Source organism: Sus scrofa, chromosome 9 (genome assembly GCF_054392235.1).
Source record: "Sus scrofa isolate SSC_HxYL_T2T_F1_AM1 chromosome 9, Sscrofa_HxYL_maternal_Yorkshire_Landrace_v2.0, whole genome shotgun sequence".
In the NCBI taxonomy this organism is placed as follows: domain Eukaryota; kingdom Metazoa; phylum Chordata; class Mammalia; order Artiodactyla; family Suidae; genus Sus; species Sus scrofa.
In genome coordinates, this window is record NC_139391.1 from 77,675,748 (window position 1) to 77,693,858 (window position 18,111).

Sequence of the window (18,111 nt, forward strand, 5' to 3'; positions counted from 1 at the left end):
TTGGTATTATGAGACTTTCTAATTTTTGTTGTTCAAGTAGGTTTGAAATTTTATCTTATTGTGGTTTTCATTTTTTTTTTCACTTTGGCAACATTAAATTACAGATGACTCAGTGATTTAAATGTAATGAATTCATTAATACACTCTCAGAAAACATGACCAAGTTTTAAAAATATTAAAGTGGGGAAGACAAAGATAAGCCCTAAAAGGCATATAGAGAAAAAGCTAATACATTTGAGTTGCATAAACATGTAAATCACTTTGCAAAATTTTTCATAAAATAAGCCAAAAGAGCACCAATCAACCAGGAAAACTGTAACACCTTTAATACTAGTATAGAACTAATTTTCTAATTTACAAAGAATCTTTACAAATCAGTACAAAAAAACTTTAATAGCTCAATAAAAATGTAAGCAAAAGATATAAAAGGGATTTTCAAGGAAAAAATATTGATAAGCAATATATTCAACTTCACTCATAATTAAATGTATCAAAATAGTATAAAATATCACTTTTTTCATATCTGTTGCCAAATTGAAAAAATTTAATACCTGGTGTTGGGGAAGGTGTGGGAAAACAAGCTAACCCATATACTGTAGAAATGTAAATGAGAGAAATTCAGCAATGTTTCTCAAAACTATAAATATTTAAAATAAAGAAAAAAAAGACGAGAAAAAAACACAGGAGACTATGAAGATAGGCAAAATTTCTTAAGCAGGATATGAAAAGTGCTAATGATAAAGGAAATTTTTGATAAATTAGACCATACATATATATTGAGATCAAGTAAATGGAACTCTTATACACTGATTGTGAGGAGATGGAGATATATATATATATATATATATCTCCATCTTGGAAAACTTTGTCTACTTAAGCTGAACATTCTGGTCTATTCAAGGAAGAAAAATGCAAGTGTCTACAAAAAGACATGTATAAGAATGTTCACAGCAGCTTGATTCATACTTACTAACTATGTTGATAACATCATGCCAAATGGACTTAGTGTACAGGAAATAATTTGGACTTCTTAGTAAGAAAAACATATGCCAGAAGGTGAAGATACACTGCAAAATCAGGGGTCTGTCACACTGATGAAAATTTTAGGGATCTCTTGGTCTGCAGAGTCTAGAGGAAGAAAGAGCTCTGCAGAAGATCCAAACCATGGTGTAAGGCCGCACAATCCTGCAGATCTCATAATGCTAGCAGTGTCCATTGTGGGTAAAAATGTTCCATGGGGTCCCTCAAAAGGCCTAAAAGGAGAGGCACATTATATGTTCCCCAGGATTCTTATAACAGCAGGGCTTTTGATTTCTGAAAAGAAGCCCTAGAGACTTCTTTTTTTTTTTTTTTTTTTTTGTCTTTTTGCTATTTCTTGGGCCGCTCCCTCGGCACATGGAGGTTCCCAGGCTAGGGGTCCAATCGGAGCTGTAGCCACCGGCCTACACCAGACCCACAATAACGCAGGATCCAAGCCGAGTCTGCAGCCTACACTACAGCTCACGGCAACGCAGGATCGTTAACCCACTGAGCAAGGGCAGGGATCGAACCCGCAACCTCATGGTTCCTAGTCGGATTCGTTAACCACTGCTCCACGATGGGAACTCCCCTAGAGACTTCTGACCACGTGATGTCAAATGACTCAGTTTTACAACCCAAGCTATGTGTTATCGGAGTCAATGAACCATGAGGTTAAGCTGGGCAACAGCACTCTTTCAAATGCTAGAATGGTACCTTTAGGTCATATCTCAGCAGGTCCAGAGGTCTCACGAGTAATCGAAGAAATGGCCCATCAGTCTCAGAAACAGGCCCAGAATTCCACATCATCTCTCTCAGTTGCACTATTGCCTCTCCCTCAAATTATACTTATGATGTCATGGGGATTTTTCATGACCAACTGAGAGAAAAAGTAGAAGATAAGGTTTGGTTCACAGATGAGTCAGCTCAATATATTGGCACTAACTAAAAATGAACTATTACCACACTAGAGCAACACTCAACAGTAACCTTGACAAAAAATAGTAAAGAGAAATCTGCCCAGTGGGCAGATAAAAAAAAATTTTATATGACCATATCAATTGAGTAAAGGCATTTGGCAAAATCCAACTTCTATTTATGATAAACACTCTCAGAAAACTAGGTGTAGTAGAGAAGTCTCTCTGCTTGTTAAGGAACATCTACAAAAAACCAAGAACTAATACGACTTAATGGTAAGAAACTGGATACGATTTCCTTGAGATCAAGAACAAGGCAAAGATGTCCTCTCTCACCACTCCTATCCAAAGTTGCATAGAAGTCCGAGTTATTGAATTTACTAAAAAAAATGGTACATAGATTGAGTAAAGATAAATAAATCTCTTAAGACTATTGAAAGTAATAAGGCATTATTGCTGTAACGTAGACTAGAGGTAATGTTGACCTGGTTTGATATGGTGGTGGAGATGGAGCAAAAATGGATTTAAGAGGTAGGAAGTAGAAGCAACAGAGCCTGGAGATGGATTAAATGTACATGGTGAAGGAGAGGGAAACATCAAGGATGATCTTTAGCATTTGATTTGTACAGTAAGATTGGTGTTGGGACCATTTATAAGACTGAAAGAGGCCACAGAGAGGATAAATTTGGAAGGAAGAATCGTGAGTTAGGTTTTGGTTAAACAGAGCTGAGATACCTTAGATGTCTCTAAAAAATGAAGAAATATATGTTTTTCAACTGTATTCCTGGAACTCAGAGGAAAAGTACTGTCTTAGGGTTTGTCAATCATTTGCATATAGGTGGTAATTGAAAACATAGCTATAAAGAATTGCTTGGGAAGAGATTAAGGAGTGAGAAGAGGGTCAAAAACTGAGCTAGATATTTAATGGCCAAGAATAGGAGGATGAGCTGCAGAAGAAACAGAGAAAAGTCTAGAGAAGTGGGGGAAGCCAAGAGTAGTGAGTGTTTCAGGAAGGAGGCATTGGTCAATAGTGTTGACTACTGTTGAGACATGACAATGAATACTGAAAAAAGTCCATGTTTAGTAGCCTGGAGGTCACTGGTGATTTTACAGAGAGCTCTTTTAATAGAGTGATAGGGGTACATACCAGATTGGAGTGAGTTAAGGACTGAATAGGAGGTATGAAAAATTTAGAAATTAAAAAGCTTGACTGTGAGGTGAGAGATGGATATAAGATTATAGTTTGCTAGAAGTGAAGAGGTAGAGGGTATGGGTTTGACTGAGGAATTATTATTATCATTATTTTGGATATCAGACACAAGTACATTTTAAAGCTGGTGGAACACAATTCATTGATAGGAAAGACTGAAGGTACAGAAAAGAAGAAAAGGGTAACAGATGGTGTAAAATTCTTGAATAGGTAACAGAGGGTAGATGCGAAAGCAGAGGTAAAGAGCTTAGGCCCCTCTATGATAACTAGAGAAATGCAGACCAGGATGGAAGAATAAAGGAGGTGTGTTTTGTTTTAGAATGATGGCGTTTCCATCTGGTGGCTTCTATTTTCTCTGCAAAGTACTATCTCATTTATTGTGACTGGTGTATATGAAAAATATGACAATCTCAGTACATTTATAAATTTCATTTTCTAGGCACATAGCTGTTCAGTTTTGTGGGTTATGAATTTTTTTTTTCTTTTTAGGGCTGCACCTGTGGCATATGGAAGTTCCCAGGCTAGGGGTCCAATTGGAGCTGCAGCTGCCAACCTACACCACAGCCACAGCAAGTAGGATCCAAGTTGTGTCAGTGACCTGCCACAACTGTGACCTACACCACAGCTCACAACAACGCTGGATCCTTAACTCACTGAGTGAGGCCAGGGATTGAACCCTCATCCTCTTGAATACTAGTTGGGTTTGAAACCCACTGAGCCACAATGAGAACTCCCATATGGATTTTATTTTGGTGTGCTATTACACACTATTTATTTTTCCTCTTTAAGGTTTTAAGAGTTTCTAAAAAGACCTGAAATCTTTCCATAAGGTTAAAAATCACAGAAATTATAACTAAAGGTGATTTTCTCTTTTTGATGTGTTTTTAAATGTATCATATTCCATCTCACATGTATAATGCATCATTCTTTGCAATAATACTGTAATAAATATTCTTATACATGTGTCTTCGTCTCTCATAACTTATTAAAAATGGATTATTGGATTAAAGAGTCTAAATATTTTAAAATCTAATGCAAACTGTCAAATTGCCCTCCAGAAAGGCATTTTGTTCATTTTGTCTGACCCAAAAGGCAAAATATAATAGTGATAAATATGCTAATTTAAAATTAGATTATTTTTCACAATACTTAGATTTTATGCTTAATCCAACACTTTCTAATTTGGAACCATAGGTGGCACTAAAGGATCAGGGAATGGAACTACTTCCAGGCTCTTCGGTTGGAACGGACATTGAATGAATATCTCAGTCACAGTCTTCCATAGCAGACAAGCAATCAACAATGATAGAAAAAAATCCTTCTTATTCCTAACATTATTTATAAAGCAAACCTAGCCCATATTCTTTTTTTTTTTTTTGTCTTTTTGTTATTTCTTGGGCTGCTCCCGCGGCATATGGAGGTTCCCAGGCTAGGGGTCTAATAGGAGCTGCAGCCACTGGCCTATGCCAGAGCCACAGCAACTCGGGATCCGAGCCGCGTCTGCAACCTACACCACAGCTCACGGCAACGCCGGATCATTAACCCACTGAGGGAGTTCAGTGACCAAACCCGCAACCTCATGGTTCCTAGTCGGATTCGTTAACCACTGCGCCACGACGGGAACTCCATAGCCCATATTCTAATGTAAGATTTTTTAGTATTAATCGTCATATTTGAGCCTAACAATGAAGACTATTTGCATTTATTTTGTCTTTTAGACTGTGGAGTATGCTTCACCATGCCATTTGCAAACTATTCCTTAAAACAACAAATTGTCTTATGCAGAACCTTTCATTCTTCTGCTTTTATAACTTCTATTTTTTTTTTCCAAGAAGAAAATATGTATCAGAGTTCCCTTTGTGGTTAAGAACATGGCATAGTGTCCATGAGGATGGGCATTCAATCCTCGGCCTCGCTCAGTGGGTTAAGGATCCTGTGTTGCTTCAAGCTATGGCATAGGTCACAGATGCAGCTCAAATCTAGTGTTGCCAAGGCTATGGCATAGGCCAGCAGCTGCAGCCCCAATTCGACCCCTGGTCCAGTACTTCCATATGCCACAGGTGCAGCCATAAAACAAAACAGACATATATTTATGAGTCAGAAAGGCAAAAAACTGGCATGATCTGATCATGAAAATGAGCACTGTAAAATTCTGGAAAGTTTACATGACATACTTAATCTGCTAAGCTGTATGGTGACTTTTTAAGTTTGCAGTGTGAAAATTTTATTTTAAACAAAATGCATAAATACCAAAATGATGTGTCCTGGTGGAGATGGTTTTGCATGCCCCCACCACCCCTCTTTACACTCTTAGTGGGAGTTGCTCAGTTATTCTTGCCATTTGTGTGACTTCTTTCCCAGCACTTCTAGATTTCAATAGACCAGTGACTGAGAAGCAAACAGGCTTTGCAGAGTGCTTTCTTTTCTTAGAAGACCAAATGGCCCCTGCTGGTCAGATGAAATGTACACACATTAAACACTGCTTGCGTTGATTTAGTTTGAAATGACAATCTGGGAGTTGGCTTTCCATCTGTAACCCACTTTAGCAGTAACAGTAGAAAATGTTTTCACCACCCTCAGTTTATAGCTGGGAGATAGGAAGAGGAGAGAAGCGCTGGGAAACACACATGCTAGTGCCTTTTTGAAGGTATGTCACAAAATGCTAACCTTACCACTTGTCACTTGCAATGAAAATACATCAGATGCAGAGGACATAAGACTTGAGTCTACTCATTAAAACTAGTTAACACTAGCTTAAACAGGTAACCTCTGCTTCAGAGAACTTTCAGAGCCACATTAAACACACACATACACACACACACATATACACATCCCTCTTTTCACCTGGACCTTCTTGTTTCTATACAAATAAAGGTTTCACTAACAACATTGTGGAGCAGTTTGGTATCAGAATTAAGAGTTAAAGATCTGGGACTTCCCGTTGTGGCTGGCGCAGTGGTTAACGAATCCGACAAGGAACCATGAGGTTGCGGGTTCGATCCCTGGCCTTGCTCAGTGGGTTAATGATCCGGCGTTGCTGTGAGCTGTAGTGTAGGTCGCAGACGCGGCTCGGATCCCGCGTTGCTGTGGCCCTGGCATAGACTGGTGGTTACAGCTCCGATTCGACCCCTAGCCTGGGAACCTCCATATGCCTCGAGAGCAGCCCAAGAAATGGCAAAAAGACAAAACAAACAAACAAAAAAAAACAAACCAAAAAAAGAGTTAAAGATCTGGATACTCTATTCTAGAAATGTCAGGAAAATTGCTTTATCTTCATCTCTCTGCAGATAAAAAAGTTTGGAAATGGAAACATTCCCTGAATATATGAAAATATGTATGCAGATGTTTCTCTGTATAAATATTTATACACATATGTGTATATATTATATATACATATTGAGAGATACGTACTCTTTGATTATAGATTTTTGATTCTGTTTTTTAAAAAATTCTCCATTTTTTTCTAGTTTTCCTCTGTAAAGGAGAAGCCATCTGAAGACTGAACAAATTAGTTGATGTTCTATAGTGATTTAACTCCAGTTAAATCGTCTTAGTGCTTAGAGGCATTAGCTGGGGACATAGCAAGTAAATACATGGCTTCATGAAAACTCCCATATAATGTCACAAAGTGGTCTTTGCTGGATGGGCCAGGAGGCAGCTGGGAATGACACAGGCATTTACTTAGTTGATGACATTGGAGAAGTGAACAAACTTCTCTGAACCTCACTGTCTTCATCTATAAAGTAGGGATAGTGCTTCATATCATTATTGTGAGAGGTTGGGAGAATATATTTTAAACACCCAGCGGAGGTTGGTATATATTGCACAATACATTGAACATAAATTAAGTGAATTCATGAAAGGCCGCTGCCTTAGGTTAGTTGTGTTCAAAGCAATGTGCTTCAATTCAATTTCAAGTCAATTCAATTCAATTTGATGACACAGACTTTTACCTAGACTATTACCACCTATGAAGCAATACACCAAATATATTATATCTTTCACCAACCCTTCTGACTAACCTGGGAGTTGCCATGGTAACCAACAGCCCTGTCTGCTCTTGGTGATGAGGCTCCTTTACTCCAGGTTTCACTTTTCTTTCTTCTTTTATAGTCCAGTTGGAGAAGGAGGCAGGCCATTGCAGTCAAATATCTATACATTTTGATAAAGAAAGAAAGTTCTGGGTTTCAGCAATACAAGTTTGTCTTAAATATCTCTATTGTCAAGTTCTGAATCTTGATGTCTTTCCATCTTGGCCACAGTTCTTCTCAGGTGGCCAGAATCACACAGTTAGTCTAGAATCCTCTACCTGGAGAGCCCTGGACCAGGCTCAGAGCCACTTCCCACTACAAATGTCACCTGTTCACTTTCTCTGATTTTTACCTTTCAGGGATCTAGCTTTGGGGAAGGGAGAAAGGCACTTAAAGATGGAAGGATATGAAATACAAAAAAGAGAAAAGAAATCAGAAAAAAACAAGGGAAACCAGGAGGAAAGTTATATGAAAAATGAAAAGAAAAGGAGTGGAAATGAAGAGGATAGAACAATGTTGAACAAATGGAATTTCAGTCAGATGTGTGATTAAAATTTTAGGTTCTTATATAAATGTTTTTGCCTTTCATTTTTTATTATAAACATATATATCAAGCAGCACACACATTTCTATAAAGTGAAAAAGAAAAAAATGAAAGCCTTTCCACCATTTTTTTCTTCTTTCCAGGGGTTGCAACCATTGACACTTTAGTATGTTTCTTACTGAATATTTTCTTTGGGTAAAATTTTTTTATCCTGTAGTTCCCGTTGTGGTGCAGCGAAACAAATCTGACTAGGAACCATGAGGTTGCAGGTTCGATCCCTGGCCTCGTTCAATGGGTTAATGATCTTGCGTTGCCATGAGCTGTGGTGTAGGTCACAGATGTGGCTCGAATCTCATTGCTGTGGCTGTGGCGTAGGCCGGAGACTACAGCTCTGATTAGACCTCTAGCCTGGGAACCTCCACACGCCAAGGGTGTGGGCCTAAAAAGATAAAAAGACAAAAAAAAATTTTTTTTTTTATCCACATAAAGAATAGACCGTAATACTGATCTGTGACATATTGTTTTTCAGCTGATAATATGTGCAGAATTTCTCCATGTTATTTCTTTTACATTTATCCCTTATTTTTAATAGCTGCATTGTGCTGTAACTCAATGTACCTAGTTTCTAACTGGTCCCCTGTCGACTGGTATTTGGGCTGGTTTCTTCTTCCTTTCCTTTAAATACGTGACTTGAAAAAGAAAAAAATTCAAAAATAATGACTAGAAAAATAGTGAACATGTCACTGACATCACATTACACTGTGTGTGTGATTACTTGTTGGTGCTTACACTAAGCAGCTCCGCATAACAATTGTAAGGTGTCATGCTGAGTTCTCAAATGAGAAAAAAAAACCCTTTATGACTAGTTCTTCATTTAGTTATTTTAGCAAAGGCAGCAGGTTGGGTTAAAAAAAAAAATTGACTTTTCAATGTGTCTGCTAAGAGGATACAGATTTTTTAGTAAGTTGATAAAATGATGAGCCATAGAATTTAAAGGAATAATAAGCTTTTGGGGGTCATTCCTCTCATATTAAAGGTTAAACAACCAGGACTGAGCAAGAAACAAACAACACAGTGTCTTTTTAAAGGACATACACACTAGTATTTTGCTAATAACATATCTACACTTATAACCTAATAACCAAATGTTATTTCATTAAAAAATACATTTCAAGAAGATGAGCCTTCAGAATGTCTGGTTTGAAAACCAGAGGGGTTACATTCGGGAGAGCTGGAGGGCTGTAAGAAATAAAGATTCCATTCTTAGAGAGCATGCACAGAATCTCATATGCTTGGAGTCCTAGCACAGCAGCAGTAGTTTGAAAGGAACCTGGGTCAGACCCTCTTCTTGATCTTGGAGAAACTTCCAGAGAGGCAGGAAGTAAGTAGGCCTCTGGTGGGAGACAGAAATGTTGGGATTTCAAGTCCCTTTCAAGGAGACTGAAATCAAAGCCTCTGGCCAAGACAAGAATTACCAGACCCTTATTATCATCTCCCCTGTCTCATTGTGATGCCTCTGAGGAACCTGGTCTACTCCTTCCCACACCCTACTAGGAAAAGTATGTGGCCCACTCCTCACCCCTCCTCTATAGGGGTAATGTACCAGCAAGTGTTTTGTAAGACCCTTCTTTCCCCAACCAAACAGCAGGTCAGCAGGTCAGCAGGTGTATTATGAGACCAACCAGATCACATATGCCCCATGCAGATGAGGCACACACTTGAGACCAATCAACACTCAGCCCTCACCAACAGGCAGTAGGCCTGGGCAGGAAAAACCAGTCTTCACTCCAGACTGCAGCATGGGGATAGAAAGGGAAACCCAACTATAAAGTGGGGCCAGTCCTACTGGCAGGATGGCCTGCTCTCCCTGAGAGTGTACTTTTGCTTAATAAACTCGTTTCTGCTTTCTAATGCATCCAACACAGCTGTAACACTCTAGCTTTAATGAACTTGCTTAAACTTTCTAACATGCCTGCTGCTTCAATTCTTTGCTGCAGGCAGACAAGAACCAGGAAGACAAAGCAGCCATACAGAAACACTGGTGGCAGCCGTTTTTTGTTCTACTATGATGACACCTGCAATGGCAAGCACCATTTTGGAACCCTCCCTCTATCCTAGGGGTGCAGGGGTTTGCCCCACCCACCAGCAGCTGCATGTTGCCTGGCTCCACAGCAAAGTGCACAAGAAGCCTACCCTGCCCTCCAGTGGGCCCACAGCCACTGCACCACACAAAACCTCACAGACAATGGACAGCCTGGCCTACCAGCATGCCCACAGCAGTTGTCCCAACTACACAGAAGAGCCCGTACAGTGCACATAGGGGGCACCCCTAGAGCATATAGCTCTGGTGACCAAAGGGGAGTGTGCTTCTTGAGCTGCATAGGATGGCTCCTGTAAAAGACCGAGATCAGGAAGTGTAAATAAACTACCTAATGCATACAAATGAACACAGAGAATTAGGCAAAATGAGGAGACAAATGACTATGTTCCAAATGAAGAAACAAAATAAAACCCCAGAAGAATAACTGAGAGAAAGTGGATCTAAGCAAACTATCCAATAAAGAGTTCAAGGTAAGGATGGTAAATATGCTCAGTGAATTTAGGAGGAGCTGGCTATTACGGGGGCATGATCTCTGAAGTCCCCACTTCTGGGGACAACTAGTTTTTGTAGAATTTAAGGAACTGATGGCTTTGAAGCTCCAGAAGGCCTCTGCCATAAACCTAAAGTGGAATTCTGCTTCAGGGAAGAAGCAACCTGCCAGTTGATTCCCTATTGTGTGATGAACAATAGAGCTGTCATCTTCCCTAGGAGCATATTCAAATGAGAAAGTTTTCAGGCACAAAGAACAAATAAAAATAATCAGCCCTCCCTATCTGTGGATTCTGCATCCATAAATTGAACATAATCCAAAAAAATTTCAAAATGTTTCCAAAAGGAAAACTTGAATTTGCCAAGCAGACCACTATTTACATAGCACTAACATTGTATGTATAACTATTTACATAGCATTTACAGTGTGTTAAGTATTATAAATAATCTAAAGATGATTTAAAGTACACAGGAGGATTGCATAGGTTAAGGACAAATACTACACCATTTTATATAAGGGACCTGAGCATCTACAGATTTTGTATCCTGGCATCCATTCCCTTCAGAAGGAAGATTATAAACTGCTTTCTGGGGCCCCAATAGTATTTGAAACTAGTAAAGTCCCCAAGGTAATGCTAACAGGAGAAAAACTGTTGCTTACTCCACTCCAGGATGTCCTGTCCAGAGAAGTTATATGGTGTGCTGGAATAGATCATGAACTTGGAACCAAAGGTGTGGTTCAAGGGTCAGCTCTGCCATTCATTGGTTTGACGACTTTAGGAAAGTCTTTTAACTTCCTGAGTATTAGTTCCTTCATCTATAACACAGTTATTCTTGTTCTAGCCCACAAGGTTCTTATGAAGATCAGTGGGGGTAACAGATGTAAAAGTATTTGTAAAGTTCAAGGTTAACATGGTAATTACAATAAAAAGTGTATCTGGGTGATGAGAAGGAAGGAGAGTAACAGTGTCCAAGGGCTGTGTCTGATTTCTGTGAAAAAGAAATATTTTTCTTTCTTTTTTCTATAGTTTTAATTGAAATGTTGATTTACAATGTTATCATAGTTTTGAGTGTACAACAAAGTGATTTAGTTATATGTGTGTGTGTGTACATATACATATGAGTTGGTCCTTGTTGGTTACCTATTTTATATATACTAATGTGTATATGTTAATCTCAAACTCCTAATTTACCCCTTCCCCCCTAACCCCCGGTTTCCCTTTTGGTAACCATGTTTTTTTCAATGCCTGTGAGTTTGTTTCTGTTTTATAAATAAGTTCATTTGTATCTTTTCTTGATTCCACATAAAAGTGATATCATATGATATGTGTCTTTGTCTGGCTTATTTCACTTAGTATTACAATCTCTGGGCCCATCCATCTTGCTTCAAATGGCATTATTTCGTTCTTTTTTATGGCTGAGTAATATTTCATTGTTTATATATTTGGCATCTTCTTTATCCATTCATCTGTTTATGGTCACTTAGTTTGTTTCCATATCTTGGCTGTTGTAAATTGGGGTGCTGCTATAAACATTGGGGTACATTACCTTTTCAAATTATGTTTTTTTTTTTTTCCAGATATATGCCCAGGAGTGGGATTGCTGGATCATATGGTAATTCTATAGTTAGCTTTTTAGGGAACTTTCATACTGTTCTCCATAGTGGCTATACCAATTTACATTCCCACCAATAGTGTAGGAATGTTCCTTTTACTCCACACTCTCTCCAGCATTTATTATTTGTAGCCTTTTTAATGATGACCATTCTGACTGGTATGAGTCGGTACTTCATTGTAGTTTTGATTTGAATTTCTCCAATAATTAGCAATGTTGAACATCTGTTCATGTACTCTTGGCCATCTGTATGTCTTCTCTGAAGATATGCCTATTTAGATCTTCTGCTCATTTTTTGAATGGGTGTTTTTTTGATATTGAGCTGTACGAGCTGTTTGTATATTTTGGAGGTTAATCCTTTGTCAGTTGCATCATAGGCAAATATTTTCTCCCATTCTGTAGATTGTCTTTTTGTTTTATTTATGGTTTCCTTCACTGCACAAAAGATTTTAAGTTTAATTAGGTCTTAGAAACCTTTTTTTCTTATTGCCTCATGAAACTAAAACATGCACGTTAATGTATATTTGAACATGAACTTTAGAGGAATACATAAGAATGACATAGGAATTCACAGGGATACATGGAAGTAAAAGCATATAGAAGAAATTAAAACTTTATAAAAATAAATTAAAATTTTAATAACATACAGTAAAATAGCTACCTATATGCATGTAATGTGCCATCACCCAATTTTATCAAACAGAACTTTTAAGGTACATGCCCTTGTAGAATTGAGGGATCAGATGAACCTTCTGGGAGTCTATGTGTGCAGTTTGTTTTAACTGAAACTGTTAATACGGAAGTGCACAAATGTCAGAAAAACAAGGAATACTGTTTTATTCATAAATATTTCAATTTTTTGCTTAAAAGTCTATTTGTAAGTCATGGTCTTTAAACATAATAAGCAAGAGGTATGTGATTCCATTCCAAGTTAGAGGCAGTAACATAAAGATAAAATTTTTAACAATAGCTAAGCTGACGTTTAGTAATAAGGAAAGAACTTTAGGCTGGTTTTTAAAGATTAATTTGTTAATTAGGTGAACATCTGGGTTGGTTCATCACTTCCCTTGGAAACCTTGATTAATTTATGAGATTTTCATCCCCATTTACTAAACAAGCAGTGAGTCATCCTGTGTTACACACCAGTGACGGCAAAAGTTAATTGGATTCTAGATCCTTTTGCATTTCTCCCTTCAGCAATTCCTTGCTGCTTTGAGCGGAACCATGCGCTAAGAGAGTAGGTGTGTTTTTGTGTGAAAAAGAGAGATACAGAAATGAGAGGAATTGCAAGTGATTGAAAAGTGAGTTTGAAAAAACATGTGTTTGCATTTCCTTTGGTTTGTGGTAAGAAACTCTGGATGGATATATAGAAATAGCCAAAACCAAAAATTAATTAAAAAAAAAACCCAGCTCTCAGAATGCATATTTTTTTAAAAAAATATGATTTGATTTGTGAATCATGTAATTATTATCTATTCAAGAAAAGGCTGTTTGAGATTGCTTACAGTTTAAAGTGTCCCAGAGTTGGGTCTATGGTGATGCAGCAGTAGTTCACTGCAGTTAGTATCTATTCTCCAAGTGAGAGATACAGTGCCTCTGGAGGGAGGGGTTTGGAGCTTGAGAAAGGAGGGGAAAGGCAGATGGACTTGGTGTTAGTGGGTGACTGGGAAAGGTGACCTGCTGTCTCCTACACCTGCAATGGGACTGCAACTTTTCTTTGCCTCTGAGAGCTACAAATTGCCTTCAGTTTAGAGGTCCCTCCTTAGATATCCATCTGTGTGTGCTGCATGATCTCAGTGGTGTAAAACAATACTCTCCAATGAAGGGGAATTCATCATACTGGTTATTAACTTCACTCCTGCTTTTGCTTTGCCTTTGTAAACTCTCATAGTGCCTTTATATTTTTATCTTTATCACCTTTATTTTGGGGAGGGGTGTATTTTATCTTGTTGTATTATGCATTTATATGAGTTACCATAAATCCTTTCTGGAACTGGAAGGAGTAGGAATAAACGAATGCATAACTAAACTGAGAAAATGCTAACAGTTAAGAGATGAGATTACAAGTGATTTTATATTATTTTTTCCAGATTTATTGAGATAAAATTGACATGTAACATTGTGTAAGTTTAAGGCGTGGTGATTTGTACACATGTACTGTAAAATACTTACCACAATATGGTTAGTTAACACATTACAATTTTTTTTTCCTGTCATGAGAACATTTCAGATGTACTCTGAACAGGTGAGTTTTAAATATCTTATGTTAGCATTCTGCATTTTAACATAGCCATGAATTCCTTTTCTAATTAGACAAAATATTTTTTTTACCAAATGTAGACGAAAATATTTATGGTAAGACTGATTGACTTTTCTAGCAGAAAAATATCTAAGAGTGGAAGAGAAAAAAGACCAGGAAAGAAGAAAGGGTAGGTTGTAGGACTTATTTAATTATCCTTTCACCATATTTTATGAAAATATGGGAGGTATATATAAATATAGTGGTTCATTTGAAATAATTTAAAAAAGAAATGCTATTCTTTCGTTTTCTTTCTTCTGTATAAAATAAGAGGCCATGAGACATAGTTTTAAAGACAGAAAATACAGTCATTTCTTCTTTTTTAATAGTTGCAAGGTTAGCCATTGTATGGACCTAATGTCATTAATGTCATTTTAAAATCTCCCATTGGTGTGTATTTGGGTTGTTTCTACCTTTATTTGGCCAGGATGGAATCCTAAAGAGCGGCATTGCCAGGTCACTGTCTGTAGCCAATGTCAATAGACATAAATAACTTGTCTTTGGTCTTCAAGACCTGTCCCCGCTCCCTGGGCCTCACTGAGTCCTGAAAGGTTGCCTTGTGCCAATGTGTTTACCTGCTTCTCTTAGGCCTGAGACCAACTTCCCCCCACAGAGTTTCTGCAATCTAACTTTTGGTCATCTAGTAGTTTTATGTGGTACCTTTCCCAGAATCCACAATTCAATACAGCAAAAATTTCAACCATGAAAAGTAAATACCCAGATGAGAGCAAGGTTCTTATTTCAGTAGCTCTCTATAATCTACACGCTATTGTTCACTGGAAAATAAAGATAAAAAATTCTAGTCTTTTACATAAAACTTTTCTCAATAAGACAAAGAATCAAGGCCACATAAAAGCAGAAAGAGAATAATTTATTTGAATCTTTTCTTGAACAAAAATAAAAATAAGTCATTTCCTTCGACATTTAACAAGTCTTTTCAAAAACAGCACTGGTAATTGACAACCTAGGAGAAGGCACAGTCTTGCTTTTGTGACAAACATCTTTATTACTCTGTGGTACAAATAGCAAGAAGGAAACTTGGGAATGAAATAAAAAGTAAATACAGCAATCTTAACAGTTATGAGAATTTAATAAAACAAAGGCTGCTAAAAATTTTAAAACATGTATGGTTTCCACATTGATAGGTTAGATAGTCAGTGCAGATGAAAGGGAAAGTATAGATTAGCACTAATTGAGCTTTGTAGGAAATTTGATACAAAAAAAGTAAATGGAAAGTCCCGTCCTTTTCTTCCTACCATTGGCATGATAAAGACTGTCCACTGAGAGCTTTCTCCATGACGCTTACTCAACTCTGTAGCACAATGCATTGTGTGTCTGCTGGAAAATCTGCCATCCGATTTTTATAAATGACTCTATTCTGCATTAAAAGGAGTGATGAGTAAGAGGTATTGGGCTTGATGTCTTCACTGATTCCAGATGAATATACATTTCCACTGTTTTCCCTCAAAATGTGCTTTTGTGATTTTACTCCAACACATTGCTTTGCCCATGAATGCTCACCTGGTGGAGATATGTAAATTGTTCTATAGATTCCCAGTTCCACAAGTCAAAGAACCTTAAATTCTTTTATTCCTTTCCATAGCTGCAAGTAATATGAGTGTTTTGAAGTAGTTCAAGAAAATTACACTTACAAATTACATTTATACTTATACATTTAAGTATAGAGTAAGCCATCACTAAATTCTGCAGATAATTTCCTTTTGAAACTAAAAGGTTTACTTACTTGAATGTCCTGTGAGCAAGTCTTGGGTTCAAAACAAACCATGCCAAGAGCATATAATGAGGTCAACAGACAGTATTAAATAAATGCAGCTGTAAGTTAATAAACAAATAACTGGGCCAAGTACTAGAATATGACCACAGGCCAACTTATCAATTTGTTAAATAGCAGTTTGTTTAGGTAAGAGATACCTGGAGTAACGAAAACAACACGGCCATGACAGTCTAAGAGCCAAAGAAAAACTATTTTGGCTGTCTTTCCTATCTCAGAACCAACTGTCAAACAGAGGTAAAAGAAAGCAGTAAGTCATAGTTCTTTACCCAGAGCAGGCACATTTACTTTGGGAATGTGGGGTAGAAGAGATTCACTAACCACTTGTAATACTGCATTATTTATTAAATTGATCTTTGAATTTAATTGGACCTAAAGAGTAAAACCATAGGCTATCAGCAAAGAAAAATGGTCTCTGCATGTTTAGGGAAAGTTTATTCTACTGAGGAATATTTATTCTACTAAGGACCACTGATTTTTAGCTAAACTAAGCAGACAGGAGCCCACTAAGCTTTGAAGTCCTTAAAAGACTGAGGCTCATTTAATCTTTTTCCCCAGCACATGGTTAATGACCTGGAAATGTTTGTGAATTGATTATAAATAAAACAAGTGCAAAAGAGATTCTGATGGAATGAAAAGGAGACAATGACACACTCAAAGGGCAGCTCCCTCAGAAGGTGGAGAAGGAGGTGAGAAGAGAGAGGCCAAAGGAATGGGGGAGGGGAGGCACTGGGGCTGGGAGTGTGAGTGTGTGTTTTTGGGTGGACTGCCCTTAAGGAGCACACCCTCAACAGTAGGTAGATAGTCCTTTATGTGCTCGAAAAAGAGTTTTTCTGCTTTATTTATCACCTTCAAAGTTTACTTCTGAAATCGTTTCATATTTCCAAGAAAGTCTATAGACTGACAGCAGCCTAGTTTCAGAGAGTTATTTTTTTCCTTACTTTAGGGAATCACTTTTTTTTTCACATGCAAACCCTTCCTAATTACTTTATTTTGTGTTCTGAAATTAGGGCTGCCATATTCCACAGGTTAACAATCAGCATTTATTTCATGATTGGGAGTCTTAAAAGATCAATCAAAAGTTTTCCTTTAGTTTGCTTGCAGTCTAACTTTAAAAATAGATATATAGATAAAGGACATAGAGGAAAAAATAAGGTAATTTTATTTAATTGGACAAATTAGGAAGCAGATGTACTCTCATAATTCTTCCTATTCTTAATTTTTGACAAAGAAAAAGAATCCCTTCATTTTCTAGAAAGTAAAGAAGGTATGTATCATTTTAGAGATTTTTTTTGACTGTTATGGAATAATATCCCACTATTGTGTTCTACTAGATTAATAACAGCTATAAAGCAATTTTCTTTTCTTTTCAAACCAGAAGTTAGCTCTGTAAGGTCTGCACCTGATTCACCTGACTCCCTTTTCTCCAGGCTCCCTGAGACAAGAGGGAATGCACGGATGGGGTCCTCAGAGGTGCTCTGGCCATTATTTAGGCCCTAAATGACTGTACAGTCATCCCTCCACCTGCCCCCTACCCCAGGACTGCGTATCCTCCCCTCCCGACATTTCCCATGCACTCAGCCACTACTAGCTGTTATTTTTGGTAGTTACCCAGAAGTGTGCATGAATTACTTTGCTAGAACTGTTTCTTTTGCCAAAGGGGAAGTTCCTGTGTGTGGTTATTGATGTTCTTCTCAAAGTCAATAAATGACAAATAAAGAAATGATGGAAGATGATTTGTGGCAGTTACACCTGCAGGCAGCTAGAGACCACAGAAAAGGGAAGTTCATTTTATGATTTCAAAAGACTGGAGGCTTAGTTTTTCTATGACTGGGAAGGGAAGGCGACTCCTTGGTGTCAGCCCCGAGGTTAACTGGATAAGTAGTTCCCTTGCTTTGGCCTCAGCTCAAGATTTACTTCTCTGGGTGAGAGGCCAGTCCTTGCTGCGGTTCTGTTCACTTTGGAGTAGACAGCTTTGAATCTAGGAGAGGTGGGCATTTGATGGGGTCAGTGTTGGGCACAATTTACAGGGTCTGTTTTTTTCCTGGTTCTATTTGTATTGATAGGTCATTGGCTCTAAAAACCACCATAGCCACT

At 37.8% G+C, this 18,111-nt stretch overlaps 2 protein-coding genes across 19 annotated transcripts in view; both read right to left on the minus strand.

Annotated features, from left to right (window-relative positions):
• The window catches only part of LOC100519098 (sterile alpha motif domain-containing protein 9), a 47,409-nt gene extending 40,113 nt beyond the window's left edge, over positions 1-7,296 (minus strand). The window contains exons 1-2 of the mRNA XM_084977008.1: positions 7,167-7,296; positions 1,735-1,897 (exon numbers count right to left, since the gene is read on the minus strand). The gene's annotated coding sequence lies outside the window, so the exon portion shown is untranslated. The remainder of the gene's footprint in view (positions 1-1,734; positions 1,898-7,166) is intronic.
• A 7,776-nt stretch (positions 7,297-15,072) lies between these two features.
• Positions 15,073-18,111, minus strand: part of HEPACAM2 (HEPACAM family member 2) — a 54,598-nt gene continuing 51,559 nt past the window's right edge. For 11 of the 18 annotated variants that reach the window (XM_084977023.1, XM_084977020.1, XM_084977026.1 and 8 more), the window contains one exon: positions 15,073-15,743. In XM_084977023.1, the coding sequence (XP_084833149.1) occupies positions 15,529-15,743 (215 nt within the window). In that variant the 3' untranslated portion in view covers positions 15,073-15,528. Of the gene's footprint in view, positions 17,996-18,111 lie in introns of all 18 variants that reach the window. The other 7 variants (XM_021102394.2, XM_021102393.2, XM_021102392.2 and 4 more) reach the window with 2 other exon arrangements.